This window comes from Mauremys mutica, chromosome 10, assembly GCF_020497125.1.
Source record: "Mauremys mutica isolate MM-2020 ecotype Southern chromosome 10, ASM2049712v1, whole genome shotgun sequence".
Lineage (NCBI taxonomy): Eukaryota > Metazoa > Chordata > Testudines > Geoemydidae > Mauremys > Mauremys mutica.
Window position 1 is genome coordinate 22879415 of NC_059081.1, and position 23287 is coordinate 22902701.

A 23287-nucleotide genomic window follows, 5' to 3' on the forward strand; every position below is an offset into this window, starting at 1 on the left:
AACATTAAAAAACCAGTTGGAGAACACTTCAACCTCCCTGGTCACTCAGTTACAGACCTAAAAGTCACAAATATTCAACAAAAAAACTTCAAAAACAAACTCCAGTGAGAAACTGAAGAACTATAATTAATTTGCAAACTGGACACTAAATTAGGCTTGAATAAAGACTGGGAGTGGATGAGTCATTACACAAGCTAAAAACTATTTCCCCATGTTAATTATCTCCCTACTGTTACTCACACCTTCTTGTCAACTGTTTGAAATGGGCCATCCTGATTATCACCAAAAAAGGTTTGTTTTTTTTCTCTTGCGGATAATAGCCCACCTTAATCAATTAGTCTCATTAGAGTTGGTATGGCAACACCCATTTTTTCATGTTCTCTTTATATAAAGAGAATATATATATATATATATATACACACACACACATACATACATATATATGTCTTCCTACTGTATTTTCCAATGCATGCATCTGATGAAGTGGGCTTTAGCCCATGAAAGCTTATGCTCAAATACATTTGTTAGTCTCTAAGGCGCCACAAGTACTCCTCATTCTTTTTGCTGATACAGACTAACACGGCTACCACTCTGCAAAAAGACACTCCGTGCACAGGTTAAATTTGACATTCCCACATAACACATCCTTGTCATTCCCTTTGCAAGATGTCCTCCAAGTTAACAGCTGCCTTGGAAACAGCATATTTCTGAGAGAAATCCATTTGTATCCTTTAAATAATAAGTCTTTAAAAAGGAAATAATAACTAATGGATTACAACATGTTTCTACCTTTTCAATCTGAATTTCATATGAGTAAAATAAACCACAAATGAAAGTGCTTGTAGGAGACATGTTGAACCTTTCTTCTTCTATTAGCATATCAGTCTGCAATCATAACTAGATCAATAGCAAAGATATCTGCTTAAAAGAGCACCATGCTTTCTTTTGTCAGAAATTCATTACTTTTTATTAGGGTCATTGCTTGAAAACTTCAAAACACCATATGGACCTAATTGTGGTTTATTTTGGCAAAAAGGAAGACACTGTAGACAATTGAGGCATTACATTCTACAATTCCATTACTTTCATCCCTCTCAGTTTTATTACTGTGTCATTAAAGGCAACTTGAGTGAGCGAAGAATTATAGTGTCATGTGTACGGGCTAGTAGATTAATAACAAAACACACTCAAGTTTAAAGGTATCTAACAGCTGTTTTCATTATTTTGTGTAAATACGCTTGAAGCATATCTATCTGATTAGTGGATAGAGTGCTCTTCTCTGTCACATGCCATGGGCGCTGCTATGTGCAAGTAATCAAAGTGCTCAGAAAATGAGTTTACATTGTTCACTGCTGAAATACACAAATGTCAGAAAGTGACTGCGCATCAAAGCTTAGGCAAATCATCTGCTGAAAACAAACAGATTCCAATGCACATTTCAGCTTTAAACATTCCAGTGCAGCACAATGACTGAACAGGACTTATTGCTAGCCAAAATGAAGTGATGCTCACAGAATAATAAGTTACTAACATACATATGAACAAGTGACTTCAGGATTGGATATTTTAAAAAATATTTCAGCTACTTTGAAAACCTAAAGTTATATTATTTGATGCCCATCAGGTATTGCTGGGGGGGGAGAGGGAGGAAGAAAGGAGAATTTCTCACCCGATAATTAATTTTTGTGACTTGGTTGCCATAAATTCTCATTGAAGTTATGCAGTCCTTCCTCTGATTGTCAGACAACTGACAACCAACAGGAGCATAATTTTGGCACCCAAAAGAGGGTCAAATCCTTCATTTCTCCTCCTTATAGATAAAGCTGAATAAGTCCAAAGTGGTAATTTAAATTTAGATAGCAGACAACATAAATGATCTCAAAGAAACAAGGTAACTGTGATAAACTTTGCTGAAGGGCAGATGGCTGCAACATTTAAACCGGATCACAGGTAAAAAGCTCCCTGTGACTCGGCTGCCTCCAGTGTGGATTGATGAGATTTTGCAAGCAATCCCCTCCACACAGGGATAAGAAGCTAGCCACTCCAAAAACTCATCAAGAGAGTAAGGTTAAAAGAAACCCATTTTGACTCCAACAGGGACTATCTCCCAACAGAGGAGTGACATCCAAACTTCAGTGCTTCAGCTAGCAAAAGTAAACTGGGGTAGGGCCAGAAGGGATCTTGGCCCTCAAGAAGTTGTGCCTGAGGGTAATGCCCACAGAGAACCAAATATTCAGCCTACACTGTTTGCTGAATGTGTGAAAAAGAGTGAGTCCTAATGGGCTACAATAACCTTGTGAAATGAACATTTCTTATAGGCCTCGGTTGTACAATGTCTAATCCACTTGACTAAAGTAGACTGAGAAACATTAGAGCTCTGCTTAGACTTTTTGAACTGGGTGACTGAACAGGTTTTTCAAAGGGCAGAAGAAGGGTGGGGATGAGTTGTTTCTTTAATTCTGGATTAATTTATGTATTTATCAGTGTGTTGGAGGTAGATTTTAAGAGCCCCTTGTGACCAAAAAAATCAAAATCTCCTTCAATCTGCTCTGGAGTAGTGTTAGAAGTTAGGTTGGGACTCAAGAAAACCAGGTTCAATTTCCTGCCCTGCCACAGATGTCTCACTTTAGGTTATATCTACACTACAGCTTATCTAGGAAGAAGTTATGTCATTCAGGGGTATGAATAACCTCCCTCTCCCCTGAGGGACATAAGTTACATGAATATAAGCACTTCTCCCACTTACATAGCTTCTGCCACTCATGGAGGTGTTTTTTTAATGCCGACAGGAGAGCTCTTGATGCAGCTGGGCCACTGCAGCACTGTACGTGTAGACATGCCCTTAGTCTTTTTCTGCATCATTTATTCACCTATAAAATGGGGATAATAGTAACTCTTTAGCTCAAGGATGTGGTGAGGATTAAATATGGTAAGGCAGTGAGATAATATGGTAATGGAGGCCATGCTACGTAGCTAGATTAGACAGACAGGGATGTACTTTGATGATGTGAAAGCTAATGACTGGGTTATAAATGAAGTAGTGCAGACTAGTGACTTTGCTAGTAGCATCAAGCAAAGAGCAGCACTCTTTTTCATTTATTTTTTTTTCATTCTTGGAGTCACAATGTTCCTCCCATTTCCAAGTGCCTCCATGGGTACATACAATGCACCAGATCTATGTCTGGTGCATTGCACTTGCCCTGACACACTGGTACATCTCTGATGGCAGGTATATTGTGTGGCAGAGCCAGAGCTCTACCCATACCCCACCGCTTCTGGCCCACATGTTGGGAGGTAGACACAGCAGTCCTAGACAGGTTGTTTTCACTACTGCACAGTCACCCATAGTAGGGGTAACTCATGCAGGGGCAGGCATAAGAACATTCCCCCTTCCCCCCCGCCAATTCACCTGCAGAGCCACAGAAGCTGGGCCACAATTTGGCCCTCAGGAATGATACAGGAAGAGACCCCGTACTTTTTAGCTACTAGAACCACTACCTTCCAGGGTTGTAAATAAAACAATCCAAAGGTTTGAAGAGGGGCATGCGCGTGAACTCAGCATCAGATCAGACTACAAATTGGAAGGGTGAGCCAACAGGGTAAAGCCATATAATCTCTTCACAGAGTACCCATAGACATGATTTATATTCTGATGGGGAAAAGGAACAGACCTTTGTCAAATGCATCTTGGAGAAACTTGATAATAGAGCCTATTCACCTGGGTCAGAGCCAGAAGTACAACTCTTCTTACATCCTTTAATATATGAGAGAGGCCTCCTTTTTTCTGGATGATAGCAAAGTTGAAAGAACCTTATCTGAAAGGCCAAAATCCTGGTATATCACCTGCATGCAAGCCAAGTCTTGACAGGTAGTAAGGGAGAATGATTAGAAAGATCACAGGTTCTAGTATCATTTGTAACATGTTACACACCATAATCTGCTCAACTAGTTAGACATTATCTAAAGCAGACACAATGTGTTTTCCTTGGCTCTGCTCATGATCCACCAGATTAAAGGGATGGGAGGAGACATGCAGAGTACGCTGAATATGAAGAAAGTTTCTTTTCCAAATGTCCTGAGTTGAGAACACATCTACTACTGAGGCGTGAAACCCTGTCGTCAGAAAACAGATATCATTCTTTCTTCAGTATCTATTCTCTAAGGGAAATCACAGTTCACCGAGTAAATATACTGTCTGATTCAACTTTCCTGGTTGGTATCAGGACCTGACATCAGTGCTCGAAACTCAAAGATTGAAGACAATGATGAAAGGCTCTGAACGATGTTCTCTGAACTATCTTGTCATTCATGAGGGTGCATCAAGGCAACACAAGATGAAGTATGAGGATCTTTTGGTAAAAAGGTAACTGTAAGGATGAGGGGCAATTGGACTTAGGGCCTTCATAGATCCTGAATTACCATCCAAACCACTTGGTGCTTATAGATATAAAACTCTGGAGTGTCTTTATCGCTACTTTTATATGCATCTTTCTAGTGCTGAAGCTGATTTCCTGCATAGTCTCATGGTATCTTTCTACTGCTGAAGCTGGTGTGCTGCATGCCTTTATAAGTACTTTTGGTATGTTAATGCTGGGGGTTTCATATTTTAAAATGTATTCCATTTGAATTATTTAAATGGGAAAAGAAGAGAATTACTTCATTTGGAAGTCACAACAGAGCAGGGGAAATGTCCAAAGTATAAAATATTCAATATCCCTAGCTGTGAATGCAAAACCAAAACCAAACCCCAAAACCTAGCAAGATTTTCCTTGTGTAATAAAGGCAATAACTGAAATTTTGCCAAAGCCAAAATCACTTCACCTCATCCCATACCTAATTTTTAAAAACTGAACAACAGTTTCATCAGGCTATTTCTTTATGTTATACATAATGGTCATATTGGAGTGCCCCATGTTTCTTTCTGGTTCCCAAAAAATCATTTTATATATTACACACATAATATGTCACCAAAATGCAATTAATTATCTGAAACATCTGCAGAATGTCTTATGTGCCGCTGCTGCTGCCTAATGCTTCATTATTAAACTTTCATATGCTAATCATCAGTGAATAGCCTGCACAGGTCACATCCAGTATCGTTTTGGCTACACGTTAAAAAAAGTCAGTAGGAATCCTGACTGGGGATCAGGCTGGGAGATCTAACTGTTGCTGCTACCACCACGGTTTATAATTATTATTTTATTACACTTTTTGTTCATTTACAATCCAGAAGCAGAATGTGTGTAAAGTGCATATATCAGACTCAGTATTCTTCTGATTATTGCTTTACATTTAACCAACAGTGAGATGACTGAGGACCAGGTTAGGAGATCTAACTCTCTTCTTGATGGTGCTTCCATCCCTCTTCTCTTGATGGAGTATAGTTTTTATCATTCATTGGGGTGCACGCCAAGTACATTTCCTTCTGGGTGCTCTTAAGGTGTGCCCACATTGCCACAGTCCCTTAACTGATACTGCAAACCACCTCATTCCCACATTGTTTTTATTTAACATAGCTACTCAAGCTCTGGTTCTCATTCATAGGAAAGCATTTCCTGTGCCCCCTTTTTCATCCCCATTAGTTCTCATTGCAGCCTCCTCTTCTGACCATTTTTCTTTTTCCATTACATAACCAAAAAGAATGTGTGTGGAGTATCTAAACAATGAGGCTCTCTTACTCTCTGCTCCATCCATGCACTCTCCTCACCTAACAACTCAGAAAAGAAAATAACCAAAGATGGCTACTTTCCCACTTCTCCTCAGAATTTCATGAGCACGACTTATACATGAAAGGTGGGTTGTTGTTTTTTTCATTCTTCAAAGTTTTACAATGAAAAATATTTATAGCTCAAAAATATTGACTGGCAGAATTTTGAAAAACAAAACTTAGGGGTCAGGGAATTTTCTAAAATGCAAGAGTTTGAACTGACCTCTCAACACAGTGGTCTGGCTAATGCACCAATTGACTACATCACTTAATTCTCAGCCTTTACTTCCATCGAATATCTTTGTCCACCTGTCCCAGGGTACTGATGGTGCAGGGTGTTGAATTCTCTCAACTCTGAATGATTGCAATGGAAGTTGGGGGTACTTAGCACCTTGCAGGATCCTACCCTTAGTTAGTAATCCTGTTCCATTCTGACAAGAAGATGGAACAGTTTTACCTTAAAGCCCCTCTGTAACAATTTAAAACCAAATAGATTTAACTGCACTGAAACTAATTACAACATCATTCCCCATGGGAGTCATATTAACCAAATTCCAACATGAAAAAGAAGAAAAAACATTCTATTGTGAGAGATCACCAGGACAGCAGGAAAAACAAATGACATAATTAAAATAGGAAGCTATAGAAACAACCACTGGGGCTCCTTGATGATCGAGATACAAAAAGAGCACTTAAAGATGATAAAGTCATTGCGGAGAAACTAAATGGATTCTTTGCTTCAGTCTTCACAGCTGAGGATGTTGGGGAGATTCCCAAACCTGAGCCGGCTTTTGTAGATGACAAATCTGAGGAACTGTCACAGACTGAAGTGTCACTAGAGGAGGTTTTGGAATTAATTGATAAACTCAACATTAACAAGTCACCGGGACCAGATGGCATTCACCCAAGAGTTCTGAAAGAACTCAAATGTGAAGTTGCGGAACTATTAACTAAGATTTGTAACCTGTCCTTTAAATCAGCTTTGGTACCCAATGACTGGAAGTTAGCTAATGTAACGCCAATATTTTAAAAGGGCTCTAGAGGTGATCCCGGCAATTACAGACCGGTATGTCTAACGTCTGTACCAGGCAAATTAGTCGAAAAAATAGTTAAGAATAAAATTGTCAGACACATAGAAAAACAAACTATTGAGCAACAGTCAACATGGTTTCTGTAAAGGGAAATTGTGTCTTACTAATGTATTAGAGTTCTTTGAAGGGGTCAACAAACATGTGGACAAGGGGGATCCGGTGGACACAGTATACTTAGATTTCCAGAAAGCCTTTGACAAGGTCCCTCACCAAAGGCTGTTACGTAAATTAAGCTGTCATGGGATAAAAGGGAAGGTCCTTTCATTGACTGAGAACTGGTTAAAAGACAGGGAAGAAAGAGTAGGAATTAATGGTAATTTCTCAGAATGGAGAGGGTTCCCCAAGGGTCAGTCTTAGGACCAATCCTATTCAACTTATTCATAAATGATTTGGAGAAAGGGGTAAACAGTGAGATGGCAAAGTTTGCAGATAATACTAAACTGCTCAAGATAGTTAAGACCAAAGCAGACTGTGAAGAACTTCAAAAAGATCTCACAAAACTAAGTGATTGGGCAACAAAATGCCAATAACCCCAACTATACATATAATATGATGGGGGCTAATTTAGCTACCACGAGTCAGGAAAAAGATCTTGGAGTCATCGTGGACAGTTCTCTGAAGATGTCCACGCAGTGTGCAGAGACGGTCAAAAAAGCAAACAGGATGTTAGGAATCATTAAAAAGGGGATAGAGAATAAGACTGAGAATATATTATTGCCCTTATATAAATCCATGGTATGCCCACATCTCGAATATTGTGTACAGATGTGGTCTCGTCACCTCAAAAAAGATATACTGGCACTAGAAAAGGTTCAGAAAAGGGCAACTAAAATGATTAGGGGTTTGGAGAGGGTCCCATATGAGGAAAGATTAAAGAGGCTAGGACTCTTCAGCTTGGAAAAGAGGAGACTAAGGGGGGGGATATGATAGAGGTATATAAAATCATGAGTGATGTGGAGAAAGTGGATAAGGAAAAGTTATTTACTTATTCCCATAATACAAGAACTAGAGGTCATCAAATGAATTAATAGGCAGCAGGTTTAAAACAAATAAAAGGAAGTTCTTTTTCACGCAGTGCACAGTCAACTTGTGGAACTCCTTACCTGAGGAGGTTGTGAAGGCTAGGACTATAACAGCGTTTAAAAGGGAACTGGATAAATTCATGGTAGTTAAGTCCATAAATGGCTATTAGCCAGGATGGGTGAGGAATGGTGCCCCTAGCCTCTGTTTGTCAGAGGATGGAGATGGATGGCAGGAGAGTGATCATTTGATCATTGCCTGTTAGGTTCACTCCCTCTGGGGCACCTGGCATTGGCCACTGTTAGTAGACAGATACTGGGCTAGACAGACCTTTGGTCTGACCCGGTACGGCCGTTCTTATGTTCTAAAGCCCAGACAGAGGTTTAAATTGAGAAAGCTCATACCATACTCTCCACAATCATGTCTCTGGTAAGGTGACATAGATTATGTGTTGGAAATAAGCAAATTAATTCTCACATAACAGAAGTTCAAGTAAAATGAACAAAACTATTCAAAGCAAAGAATACTTGAACTGCTATTTTTTGATAGAGCATTTTAGGAGAACTAAAAATGCCATCCCTGTCAGCTCGTAGCACAGTTGTCATTTCCTTCAATATGAAGTCCCCAACTTCAAATCTTTACATATATCACAGCAAGGTAGGCTATCCCCGATTCCAAAAGGAGTTACCATGGGGATATGCACAGAACTGAGAATCACAGAACTAGGTTCCAGTCATGACTCTGCCATTGATTCTGGATGCATCAATTTCCCTATCTCTGAAATGGGGATAAAAATAAATTACCCACCATAAAGGGTGCTTAGTTAACAATTGTAAAGTGTTTTGAGGTTCTCAGATGAAATATGCTGCTGGCCAAAATTATTGAAAGAGGAGTTGTCTCTGAAACCAGGAACACGGTGTCTCAAGTTGTACAACCAAAAGCTGAGTCAACCACAAAAAACAAACAAACAAAAATACAACAAAATCCCTCCCCACAACAGACACACACACTTCTAAAAACATTGCTGCATACAAGTGGGAAGTATTATTATGAATGTTACTCACAAATCAAATGGTGTTTAAATCATTTAACTTCAGATCTTACTAACCATACTATAGGGAAATTTGCAACTAAAGAAACAGATTAGATGGGAGTGGTTACAGGCCTGGGGCCACAGGTTTTGCCCTTTGTGGCTTCTCACATCCCAGACTTGGAAAGTATGAGCTGTGATACTGAGAAAGGTAAGAAGCCAGCAGAGCCCCACAGTAATAAATGAGTTTGCATCATCTGTCATTAGAACTTCTTGCCAACAGGGTCATTCCCTATTAAATTACCACTTGTCAATGTTTAAAATACTGATTGATAAATGACTGTGCCAAAACTGATAACATGACAGCTTTTATTTTCTAATATTCTTGGTTACTACATTCTGCTACTTCAGTATACAGATAGAGTACATATTTTTTCAACTACTTTAGTGAAAGACAATTTAATTTAATAAAAAACTAACAGGTAGTGTATAATGATTGGTCCTGATATACATTACATGCTAGCCCTCTTGCCAAAATAAACCTACTAGTGATGTAGTGATATGGGTAGATCCAAGTTTCACATTTCATCAAATGCTAGTAATCTGTTTTATCAATATAAACTGCATTTTAATGAAAAATTCTTTTCTTCAGTACACTTCACTTTTAATGCCCCAGAGTATAATAATTCGTTCATGCTGTAGAACAAGAATGTTTTACAAGACCGTAACTCTCTAGAGAAATTTCTCTGTAAATACAAAATGCAGGTTTTATGGGAATGTGTTGTATGCAACATGAGTAGTACCCAATATAATAAAAAACTAGGTTGCACAAAGAATTCAGCTTAAGTATCCTTCTGAGCTATTGTGAGATTAAATGATTACTATGATATCATTTAACTGAAAAATTCTGCAACAGGTAAAAAAAAGTTAACAAAAAAATCTTCTTTTTTCTCTGAACAGCTAAACAGAAATTAGCTTTAAACAATTTTGCCATACAAATAAGTTTCAATGGACAGGTGAGACTATTGAGCCAGATCTCCATTGTGGAGGAGCTGTTAGTACTGCACTCACTGCCACAGGATTCTGGCTGTGAAGCTGATACATCTGGCCCCAGGGGGATCAGTTTAGTGCAAGAGTAACCCTCTGGAGATGTAGAACTGGAGTAGAAGCCAGTACACCATCTTCCATCCCTGTAGCTGGCACAAGAGGAATGACTGAAAGAAAGGGGGAATGACTGCAACACGCTTAAGATGGGCCAGTTCCCAGATGTATTTCTGACCCCTTACTCTTAACAGTCAGCATGAGACAGAGTGGCCCAACGCCATCGTCATTTGCACCAGGTGACCAACGCTTCACACAATGGCCGGAGGACTGCAAAAGTGCACAGTTGAGCTTTATGCCCATTTCCATCTCCCTCACAACCTGTGCCATGTGTATTTCCAGGATCTGGCCCATTATGTTTATTGCATAAGAGCCTGATTTTGAACACAGCAGATGTAAAGTTTAAATGTCAAGATTTACTTGCACAGGGCGTGAGGTGGAGGTAAAGTCAGAGCACCCGTTGTGGCTGCCGTGGCCCTAGCTGCAGCCCCAATATAAGAGAGAAGCTGTTAGGCTGCTTCACATCTTATGTCAACTTACTACACGCTCTAGTGGCAACGGGTTCCATACCCAGCTCTTGTGAAAGTCAAACGACATGTGGATACGAGTCTTCCCCTGTTTGTTGACAGTTTTATTTTTTCAGCACATCAGATTTAAAGTACATATCGTACAAGATACTACCAAGCTGACTTAAAGAAAAGATCTCTTGTTTTCTCTTACTATAATAGTCCTCTCATGTCTTCTTTTTTTTTATCTGTTATCCCATCTGTCCTTTGTCTAACTTGTATTGTAATCTCTTTAGAACACACATATAACTTAAAACATGTTTGTAAAACACTATCTATAGCTCTATAGCTATAATTATAGCTCTTCTATGGCTCTGAAAAATTTATAAATGATAATGAAGATTTACTACAGCTAGGGCAGCATTAATAGTAACTGACATTTATATAGCACATTTCATCTAAATTAATACCAAAGTGTCTCCCATTCAAGAACTGACCTAGTCTGACCCTGCTTTGCTTGTGAGCTGAAGGTGGTATGGCTGCAGATGGACCAATAGACATCAAAATGTGGACAAGCAATACAAAGTATCAGCAAAGGACCTACAAAACTCTTCCAGTTATGTGTACTTGCATCTGAAGGTCCATGGACAAAAAGATAATGTTATTGAAAAGGCAATTTTTGTTTCTGTGCCCCCCTTCCTCATTGTTAAAAATGAAAAAAAAATAGCAAAACCACAAATTTAATACTACATATGTTACAATACAATTAAGAGTCTTAGTTAAACAAAAAAGACGTTATAAGGTAATTCTGAGTCACATTGGATTTAACTCACTGTGTTGTACAAAAGTATGGCAGCACATAGGGCATGTAAAATCACCTACTGTTCTGCATCCCTTGAAATACCTATGCACAATGGAGTGACAGTCTTATCTCAGAATTTTGTTTGTTTTGTAAGTTTAAAATTATTGTAAGATCGTTATTTTTACATATATACTGTATCAGCTTAAAACTATACCAATTAAAAAGTAAGTGATACAGTAGTATTATATCAGGGCTGGTTCTGACACTACAGAGAACAACATGGAAGCTAAACTACACACATAATTTGCTCAAGTGAAATTTTATATTCTGTAGTCACATGGCCCTGTTCTAGTGTCAAATACGGTATAGTAATGTATTTTTATTTTGTCCTATAATCACAATATTAACTTAAAATAAAGACTCTTTTACATATCACAATCATATTACTAACAAGACTTTTTTTCTTTTCAGAACATCTCTGCCACATAGCCAAATAAAAATTGCATCTCTCTCTCTCTCACACACACACACACACACATATAGAACTGTATGCACACAGTTCATAGTTTGTTGATGCACACACACGGGATAAAACCACCTTGGTATTTTTGCCGTCAGAATTTCTAGATATTTTTTCCCAACATCTTGGCAAAATTATGCATTTTTAAAAGACTGCAGGCATTCAAATGATTGTCAGTCATGCAAATAATCACTTACTTACACTGTATGAGTTTGGTCTGGATAAAGCAAATTACCATTTGAAAATAACTCAAAAAAACACTCTGGGCTAAGGGCTTGCTTTATGAATCTTAGCTTGGCCACAATATTTCTTAACCTTTTTCTCTTCAATCTCCATTCATCTATATTTCACTGTAATAATACAGTCTAAATTAATAAACTGTATTCAGTTGCCATGAGTGCATTCAACATTATTTAAAACATAATCTTGTAAAGAAATGGCAAATACTGGATGCAGATAAAGCCCCCAAACCTAAGAACTTTATTCAAAGTTTTTTTTAATGCTTCTGTCTTTTACGATGATATTGGTTTTTGTCCAGACAGCATAATTATAACTCTTTTCTAAATATAGTATTTAAATGAAAATTAAAATATATATCAGCAGGTCCTATTCATATAAAAATGGAATGGATTTTTTAAAATGTGTTTTTCTAATAGGCATGTCAACAAACTATGAACTGTGTGTGCATACAGTTATATGCACATGCATAATAATATTTACAGACATTGCTGAAATTCTGGCCTTTAGATTCAATTTCAAATGTAACATCTGTAATGTCAGAAAGCTGTCATTCCTCAGAAAGACAAGACTCAATAAAAATTAAAATTATTAATTTAAAAAAATGTACATGAAAAGTTAATGTAATCTGTGACAATATATTTATCATGCCTGCATACCCAAGGTCAGGCACTCATAGTGGGATTTTTAAAAGTACTTAAAGGATTTAGGAGCAGAAATCCTATTGAAAATGCCCTAATTTTCAAAGGTGCTAAGCACCCACAGCTCTTAATGGCACTCCAGAAAATCAGGCCACAGCGATGTAAGTGCCTAAATTTGGGTTCAAAGGCTTAACTTTAGGCATCCATGTTTACAAATCTTGGTGTAGTGCTTTAGAATCCTGCTGTCCTTTCTAAGCCTTTAAACAAATCTATACATGTTAACAAAATTTGCTAACCTAGTCTTAGTGTTAAATGACTCTTTCTTAGAGAAACCTTCCACAAATAGACAAATCCTTTGTAATGTGCTAGCTGGTCCATGTTGAAGGTTTAAGGTGTGAATATTTAAACAGAATGGAACTTGAAATAAAATCAAACCCCAGACTCCTGCATAGCCATTTAAGTTTCATTACACAGTTTCCCATTCTTATCAGCAAAAATGCAGAACCCCCTTCATGTTATTTTTAGGAGCATAGTACAGTTTTGCAAACTGATTATCTCGAGCTAGTGTAAGCCCCATTGAAGCAAAGCGCCTGTTGAGGAGAAGAGTTCCTTCTGATAGAAAAAAAAATTGTGTTAGGTTTAATCAGAAGTTAAAAGAATCTACAGAATGTTCCCTTTGAGCCACATAACACAACCCTTTGCTAATTTCAAGATGGGTTCTGCAGTAAGGGTAATTAAAAATGTCCTTTGTACTAACTGAGGTAGAGTGAAGAGCTACTATAACTGCAGTTAACATCAAAATTATGCAAGTCTGATCTACATTAATGAAGTTCTTTTCACCTACCTGTAAGCAATAAAACATGGGGGGGGAGGGGGGAAAGAGGGGTGAATCCCACTACAGCATACCTAAGAAAATATAGTTTCTCAGTCACAGACTAATCACTGTCACTAGTCTCTGGAATTTTTTTTTCTACTTCTCAACACAAACACTTATATAGGTTTGAATAAAGAGAGTAGATGGATTTTCCAAATAAAACAACATAATAAATTACCATTGGTGAATTATCTAGTCAAATAATGTCTTCTATCTTTGCCAAAAATAAGTAGTTCCTCCTTAACATCAAACTATCCTTCTATGACACGTACTAACTATTGACCTGCTTGGTAAACCTCCTATTGATTTCATTGGTGCAGTATCAGGTCCTAATGTGAGTACCATTAGGTTATTGAAATACTTTTGTAAATGAATGGATTTTGCAGCACAGTGACATAGAACCAAATTCCCTAATTAACAATGCTTGAACTAATCAGTTAAAATTTAGCAGCAGGGGCTATCAGTTTAGATAGATTCGAAACAAGTTATGACATAATATAGAGAATGGAGTCAAATGTACTGACCTGCTCACATCAGGAAATCTGATTGGAAAGTGAAGAACTTGGCACTTTGGTCTGATTATTTTTTCCAGATCCTTAGGCCTGTGGTCAGGAATCAGCTTCAGAAATTTTCCGATAGATGTAAGAAATGACTCCATATTAAAAGCAGAGTTGAACACCACAATATCAGCAACCAAACTGTAAAATACAGCTAGAATTAATGCAATGTTCTTTAAGAAAAATCAGAATTACTTTAAAGCCAGACTAATGTAGGATAAATATTGTGACACTAACTGGCAAAGCAAGAAATCCAAATTAAAGGTTGGGATTCCATCATATCAGATGAATAAGAGAAAGTGTCAGCCTTAGTTTAAATTTATTGGTTTCTGTCCATATGTTTCATCTTTTAAACATTATTTAACAATTTTTATTAAAAACATCTTTTAAAAATTGAATTATAAATGTTTATTATTATTAAATTGAAGGATCACAGCCATTCTGATATTTTGAGAAAATCCACTTTTATACGTGGGTCAATTTTTACTCATTAGATTGTAAGAATACTTTTGCTGCTATTAGCACTTATCATGAAAAGATACATTAAACAAACTATAGTACAATCCCCCACAATCCTTTTTGCCCTTGAATAGTTCCGAGACATCTAAAACTTTTTTAGAAAGTTAAACTAGGAAAAAGGAGATAAAATTGCTCCGCGCACATACCTACTGAGACACATAACCTACCTTTTGTTAACCAAGAATTTCAGTTAACTGGAACACAGATAAATAAATGTCACCCTGATTCAAAATATTTGATATCTTGGAAATATTTATAAAACAATAAACATACAAAAAGTCATAACATTATAGATTAATCAATCACTTATATATTTTTAAAAAATAATTAAGACGTAATTTTGGTACATTAGCAGAAGATAGGACATGACACCAGAAAACATTTTGTCCCTCAATATTACCTCTTAAAAACAGTAGAACCAGTATTTTTGCAATTCTGTTAAATTATATGTGTGGGATTTCCTTGCTAAGGTTTTCAATCTGGAGAAAAGGCAAAAGTATCAAACAATGAAAAATTGGGAAGTTTATCTGGAAGTGCTGACACAATCTTAACTATATTGGCACAAATGTAATATTATAACAAAGTTAAATATTAACATGAAAATTAAGTTTATGGCTAGTAGATTTTCTCAGTATGTCATATTGTAATACTGACCTATGGGCCCTAAGATACATTGAGGACATGTGTTCATAAGTTACTGGACTGGTGAAAAGTATATCTGAAGTGAAAACCTGTCATTCATCCTCACAACTCACACTCCTGTCTGGCCAAGAAAGAAAATGGACAATGCTCACAAAAGCAATAGGAGTCAGCAGGAAAAGCAAGGAAACATTTGAGAGAGAAATAATCCTTTTTAACTAGACTATTAGAGTTGAACTATTTTTTAAAATCTCCCATTCCTCTCCACCTATGACTTTTTACCATTTGTTTTTCTCAAGTTAAAACAACTAGTGAGCCAGTCCACCTCTTTGACTAGACTTATAATTGACATTCAAAACAAAAACTTTTCCCCATTATATAACAAAGGCCTGCAAATGTGTATCTCTGCTTGTTTTGTACATTAGAAATACTAGGTCTTATCTACTCTTTTTTGCTGGAGGTTTTAAATGTGACTGGCAAACTGGAGGGATCCTATCATCATAAAAAACTGAAACCTGAGCAACTAAAAGGGAAGGAATATTAGTGATACTATTTAAACTTTGTCAACACCTATGTAACAAACTCCTGATAAACACTTGGGAGAAAAGCTCTCTTTCCTAAAGATTAACACCACGAAACAGACTTGAGAAAGCTCCCAGCCCAGTTATCTTCTCCTCCAAGAAGTCTTTGAACAAAAACAGAAGAAAAGACTTATCGTTCCTGATATTTCTAAGGTTTAAAAAAAAACAGAAAAAAAATTAAAATATTAAAAACTTCAGACCTTCTCAAATATAATATTGGGGGAGGAGCACAACATTTTTTTTTCCTTTACACGTGATTGCTAATAGACAGAAACAATGCAGCTAAAATATAAACAAGATTTGTTCTCTTTTGCCATTAATAAATGTCCACTTGCAGAGCCAAAAAATGTTCAAAGAATGTACATTATGCATTTACATTAATGTACAGAGGCAACTCTAGGATAAAGAAAACATGGAAGCAAGCATTCTTAGAGGACTTTTCCTAAGAGAAAAGTCCTGTAATATAAAAACTCAGAAAAATACAGAATTTACAATACTGAAAGAAGTTAAAATACATCTTTTTTAGATATTTCCTTCTCCAGCTTCACCATCCAACACCATAGTTTTATATCATTAAATTTCAAAATGGCTGCTACTGTTTTCAAAATACATTCCAAGTACTGTACAGCCATTTCACTACATTTTCACAGCATTGAAAATGCTTAATAACTGAAGCATCTTGCAAATGCAAAGACAGAAACAGATCTAGAAAATGCTCTGTATATATAAAGATTATCATTTGGGAAATCTGAATATTAACTGGCTCATTTTACAAAGATGCAAATATTTTATATGTATTTAAAAATATTCAATCTATGCTTCTAATAAGCCTCCTAATAACAAATAGGTGAGATAGATCAACCAAATGAATTTATTTCAATTCAAACCAATTCAGCTTTGCAGATTCACTTAGGTTTGTGCAGTGTCTAATCACAAAGCTTTTCAGTATGCTGTTATTAACTTCTTTCATTAACTTAGATTCAGGAAATACATTTGTTTTAAGTAACAATAAAGGACCACAGCCTTTAAAACGTCTGGGTATTTTAGCACTGCACAATTTCTGAACACCAAAAAAAAAGCAATTAAGGATTTATCTGATATGTTTACTGCTCTCACTCCTTTAAGACAAACAAAACTGCTGCATTATGTTTTAATTTTTGTTTATTCCCCTGAAACTCCTATTTTAATTCAGTTGGATGCATTAAAATCTATAGCCCAGCAAGAGCTGATTAACTGCCTCTCTGCTAAGTGTACTTGAGCTACAGCATCTTGTTTGTGATGAATAGGTCTGAATTGAAAATTAGCGCAATGTACAGGTGTAGCGTGGTAGTCCTTTAGCACACAGGTAGACTTGAACAATAGCTGGAGATGAGGAGTACTGTATTACTTGTTTTTGCCAAAGCACTTGACATAGCACCCACTTGGGACTGTATATATTTGTCCTCAGTTTGCAACAGTGTTGTTGTTTAAGTAGCGCAGGACTCCCCAGGTTTAAAAATGCTTAAAAGATGTCATTAAATAACACATAATGGTATGAGAAACACCTACCATGAAAGAATCTGGTTGTATCCATATTGGAAATCTCTTTCCTGGTACTTCTGTACAGGATATGCCAACTGGTTCTCATGGAAGTAAAGGACCTTTTTCAATTTGCCAAGGTCAGGCCGAAGGGCAATAAGTTCAGTCAGGTTAAGCACTGAGCTTGCAAAGAGGATCCTAAGAAACAAGGAAAGTAGTGTTTACTGTCTGTGAGCATGCTCAAAAGGGTCACTCTTTACCCTTCCTCTCTGCCTACCCCCCACAAGAAATACATAACTCCTATAGGGACACATCAATAGCTAAGCCTTAATACCATGTAGCAGCATTCTAAGTTTTGATCTCTTAAAAAGCAGCTGCTAAGAACTCAACTAGAAAAGCATTGAATCTCATTGGTCTTCTCAGCTCAGTTACAGAGAAATGCAAAATAAAAAAGCTGGATGGATTTTATTGAAAAAGGCAAGAAAGCTGTATCTGAAGGACAAATGGAACAAAGATAAGGCTGACTGGGGAATACTTTGCTTGCCAGTTTCATTACACTTTACTTCTTTATGCAACCAACTACTGAAATTCAATATATGAGCAGGAATGGCACATGTTCATGTTATGACATAAACCCTTTTGATTTATGCACTATACTTATCTGGTGTGGTCTTTTTCTCGCTCTCTCCATCTCTTTTCCCATTTTTATTAAGCATCCTACATAACATTATTTTGTTGTTTTGTTCCCTGCTCCCCAATATTGCCATAGTACAGTTACCATTTTATAGTCAGTAAAATTGTTCATATCCTTCAAATTATATATAACTCAAGCCCAAAGAAAATTAGTACACTGATTTCTTGCCCTTGATATAACTTAACAATCAGAAAGTTAACAGTATGTTCCTCACTAATTTGCCAGTCCATCCTTCATTCTAATTATGCAAATACAATGTTTGGTTAAAGAGTTTCTTTTCTGTAATCTTTGCCAATTTTCCCTTTCTTTTTTTTTTTTTAAAAAAAGGTGAATTAGTGCTCAAAAAAAGTGCTAAATGGACATAGTGGAATGACAATCTTCTGTTTGCAGTGGTTAACTTACAAATTTTCCGATTGCCTGAGGTAACTAAATGTACCATAGCATTCCCAAGATATTCACTCTACTAATTGCAGGGGACTGCAGTCAGAACAGAGGTAACATCGGCTTGCAATGTCAAAAATTTGGCACATTTAATAGGCAACCTCAGAACCTATGGAATATATACAACATGAAAAGCAGCTCCTCCACCCAACCTCATCAACATGACTCAACCCTGACTTGGTAGAGTCACCCCTAGGGGTGTGAGAGAATCTACATGTGCATAAAATAACTGGTCTTTCTAATGAGATTGTCAATTAGAGTGCCAAATAAGATGGGACCCACAAATCATTTGATGTAAGTAATCAAACACTTGTCTCAGGGAGCCACAATTTTTTCACTTCTAGTGACCTCGCCAGATTCAAACCTGAGGTGAAAAGGTTCCACCCTACATATGTTAGGCAATTTAGTGATCATAGAAAAAATACAATCCTTGCCCTGAGGAACTTACAATATCATTTTAGACATGAGAGAATGAGTGACAGCAACAAACAGAAGTGTGTGTGTGGGGAGGGGGGGAGAAGGATAAAGGTTACAATAATAAGATTACATGATTACCTGGATAAATTATGTGTTCATCTTGATGATGTCCCTGAACAATCTTTTTTTCTTATTAAACCTCTCTCTTATGCCTTTCCCAGGGTAGATGATGACAACCTTCTCATGGTCTGCCCTGCTATGTGTCAATGCACACCCAACATCAACAAATCTGCATCTGAATGTCATTCAGGCCTGGTCTACACTGGGGGAGGGGGAAATCGATCTAAGATATGCAACTTCAGCTATAAGAATAGTGTAGCTGAAGTTGACGTATCTTAGATCAAATTAAAATTACTTACTTCGCGTCCTCGCGGCGCAGCTCCCCCGTCGACTTTGCTTCCGCCTCTCACTGAGCTGGAGTTCAGCAGTAGACGAGAGAGCGATCAGGGATCGATTTATTGCGTCTACACTACACGTGATAAATCAATCCCTGAAAGATCGATTGCTACCCGCCGATCCGGCGGGTAGTGTAGACGTACCCTCAGTGAAATCTGAGATTGAACAGCAATGGAGATAATTATCCTGCAAAAAGTGATTCCTTTCAGAGCCACTTAAGAGAATAGTAGGCTCAGCTCTATGAATTTGCCAACAGAATGTCGAAGGTATATCCCATCTAAAAGATAATATGATCAATGCCATCACCCTTATATTAAAAAAAAACAAAAAACTCTCAAGAATCAGGCTGCCATATTGCTGGATACAATCTTGTCACCTCTCTCCATTATTCAAAACATAGCTTTTCCATACATATCAGGTGGGGCATTAAAGATTATGACCCAATAGATGCCAGGAGTAACACCAGAACCTTTACTATCTCAATAAGAATTGGCAAGTTAGCGGTAGCTCAGGGGTATGCAACCTATGGCACGCATGCCGAAGGCGGCACGCAAGCTGATTTTCAGTGGCACTCACACTGCCCGGGTCCTGGCCACCGGTCCGGGGGGCTCTGCATTTTAATTTAATTTTAAATGAAGCTTCTTAAACATTTTCAAAACCTTGTTTACTGTATATACAGCAATAGTTTAGTTATATATTATAGATTTATAGAAAGAGACTCTCTAAAAACATTAAAATGTATTACTGGCGCACAAAACCTTAAATTAGAGTGAATAAATGAAGACTCGGCACACCACTTCTGAAAGGCTGCCGACCCCTGCGGTAGCTAATTGTATAAACCACCGAATACAGACCAGCCTTCTCCCACTTTATCCACAGTGTATTACTCTGTTATATACATCGGTGATTTCAATAGCCACCACATAATGTGGAGCTATAGTAGCAACGATACTCCAGATGAGGAACTTGCAGAATGGTAATCAAAAACATATATCTTCTCTTTGTTGTGAAAAACAGAGGCACTTTTTATTCCGTTTACTGGAACAGAAACTACTATCTAGACCTCTGTTTCCTCAACAACGATGAGTTCAGAATCCTTCAAAACATCTCTAGAACCGTTCTTGGCAATTTTTCAAATAGTCAACTTTGACTATTGAACTCCCAGCATTGGAACTGAACTCCCAGTAATCATGTCACCACCCAAACTGTGATGGAACTTTCAAAAGGAAAGCTGGCTGGGATTCATTGTAACAACTGAGGCCACCATTGATGGTATTCAACCAGAGCCTGAAAACTGCAACTGTTTCACCCGGCTCATGCAAAGGGCCAAAAGAAAAAACATCTCCCATAGCTATCAAAAAGGATATACCTGATGCTCGCATTCAGAAACATAAAGACTATTACCGGAATACCAAACATCTGATGACACAAACACTGCAACATCACTACTAGAGTCACCAAATTTAACCCTCCATCAAAGGTGGATTGAAACAGTTGAATCTTTGGACGTTACTCACTGTAGCCATAATGCTTGGCTATTATTGCATCATTTTGGGTCTGCAAACCCAGAGAAATGTAAAACCCTGAGATCTTAGCTGATGTGATCAGAAGAACACTTCTTATGAACTCAAAAGCACCAGGGGACAAGTCTATTAATGCAAAGTGCACAGAGAGTTACAACAGCTCACTACCCCCCTCATCACTGACTTTCACTGTTGAGAAGATAAACAAGAACTTCTCACTTACAAAAGCTGGGAAAGATGCAAGACTTGATGGCATCCTTCTAGTATTTATTAAAAACCCTGTAGCCAAGGTACAGAAATGGGGGTAGCAGTGTTCTCCTATATCATTCTTCAGGGATTCTCCCCACAATCTATGACCATTGCCATTGCCAAGTCCAGGAATGTTACTGAATGAACAAGTTGGTTTCCAGCCAAGTCAAAGGTGCACTGGCCAAGTATTAATCTTAACAATATACACTGAGATGGGATTCCAACAAAAATTCAAGATTGGGGCAGCTTTCTTAGACTTATAGGGGGTACCTATAAGTACGCCCTTCTGAAAGCCAGCAAAATTATCCCATACAATGCAATGATAAAATTCTTCTCAGAAGTTCTGACCAATCATAAGTTTCATGTTTTCCTTGGTGACCAGATCAGCAGACCATGTACTCTCAATGATGGTTTACCATAGGGATCAGTCCTAGCACCATCTATATTAGTGACCTTCAGTGTACATCATCATGGAAATTTGCTTATGCTGATGATATTGTGTGACTGTGCACTCAGAACAATTTACTTATCATAAAACAAATACTAAACAAGGACTTTAAAACCATGGAAGGATATTTCTTAAGATGAAGCTAAAATGAAACCCCCCCCAAGACTCTAATGTCAGCACTTCATTTAAGTAATCCAAAGGCTATGACAGAACAGCATGTGGACTTCTGTTACCAATAGAAAAACACAATCCCACCCTGAATTATCTTGGTGTGACAATAGACCGAAGCCTCACCTGACAAAATAAAGATTAATATAAACCTCATCCAGAAACGGACAGGAAAAACATGGGAAGCTGATGCAAAAACCCCATGAACCTCTTCACTGTTCCTTGTTTAATCTACTACAGATACTGCTCATCCATTCAGACACATAGCTCTCACACATCACTCATTGACTCTCATCTTACCACCACCATGAGAATCATTACATAAAAACATGAGAACATAAGAATTGCCATGCTGAGTCAGACCAATGGTCCATCAAGTTCATAAAAGGTAGTTATAAGGAGGAGGGAGAAAAATTGTTCTTCTGATCCTTTGAGGATACGACAAGAAGCAATGGATTTACATTGCAGCAAGGGAGGTTTAGGTCGGACATTAGGAAAAACTTCCTGTCAGGGTGGTTAAGCACAGGAATAAATTGCCTAGGGAGGTTGTGGAATCTCCATCAGTGGAGATTTTTAAGAGCAGGTTAGACAAACACCTGTCAGGAATGGTCTAGATCAGTGGTGGGCAACCTGTGGCCCGCAGGCAGCCCATCAGGGTAATCTGATTGCGGGCCGCAAGACATTTTGCTGAGGTTGACCATCCGGTGGCCGTGGTTTGCTGTTCCTGACCAATGGGAGCTGCGGAAAGTGGTGGGCCACAGGGATGTGCTGGCTGCCTCTTTCCACAGCCTCCCATTGGCTGGGAACTGTGAACTGCAGTCACTGGGAGCTGCGGGGAGCTGTGCCTGCTGATGGTCAATGTCAGCAAAATGTCTCGCGGCCTGCCATCAGATTACCCTGATGGACCACATGTGGCCCACGGACCGCAGGTTGCCCACCACTGGTCTAGATAATATAGTCCTGCCATGAGTGCAGGGGACTGGACTAGATGACCTCGCGAGGTCCCTTTCAGTCCTAATATTCTATGAATATAGCCCAGTATCCTATCTTCCAACAGTGGCCAGTGCCAGATGCTTCAGAGCAGGGGTAAGCAACCTATGGCACGTGTGCCGAAGGCGGCACGCGAGCTGATTTTCAGTGGCACTCACACTGCCCGAGTCCTGGCCACTGGTCTGGGGGGCTCTGCATTTTAATTTAATTTAAAATGAAACTTCTTAAACATTTTAAAACCTTATTTACTTTACATACAACAATAGTTTAGTTATATATTATAGACTTGTAGAAAGAGACATTTTAACATTTTTAGAAGGTATTACTGGCATGCAAAACCTTAAATTAGAGTGAATAAATGAAGACTCGGCATAGCACTTCTGAAAGGTTGCCGACCCCTGCTTCAGAGGGAGTAAACAGAACCGTGCACTTTATTGAGTGATCTATCCCCCTTTCACCTGATCCTAATTCCTAGCACTGAGAGGTTTTGGGACACCAAAAACATGGGGTTGCATTCCTGACGATCTTGGCTAATTGCTTTTGTGGGCCTATCCTCAA

At 38.0% G+C, this 23287-nt stretch overlaps 1 protein-coding gene across 7 annotated transcripts in view; it reads right to left on the reverse strand.

Moving 5' to 3' along the window:
- The window catches only part of GTDC1 (glycosyltransferase like domain containing 1), a 277533-nt gene that overhangs the window by 121350 nt on the left and 132896 nt on the right, over positions 1 to 23287 (reverse strand). For all 7 annotated transcript variants that reach the window (XM_044978283.1, XM_044978281.1, XM_044978287.1 and 4 more), the window contains 2 exons: positions 17374 to 17541; positions 14054 to 14227 (listed from right to left, as the gene is read on the reverse strand). In XM_044978283.1, coding sequence (XP_044834218.1) covers positions 14054 to 14227; positions 17374 to 17541 — 342 coding nt within the window. The remainder of the gene's footprint in view (positions 1 to 14053; positions 14228 to 17373; positions 17542 to 23287) is intronic.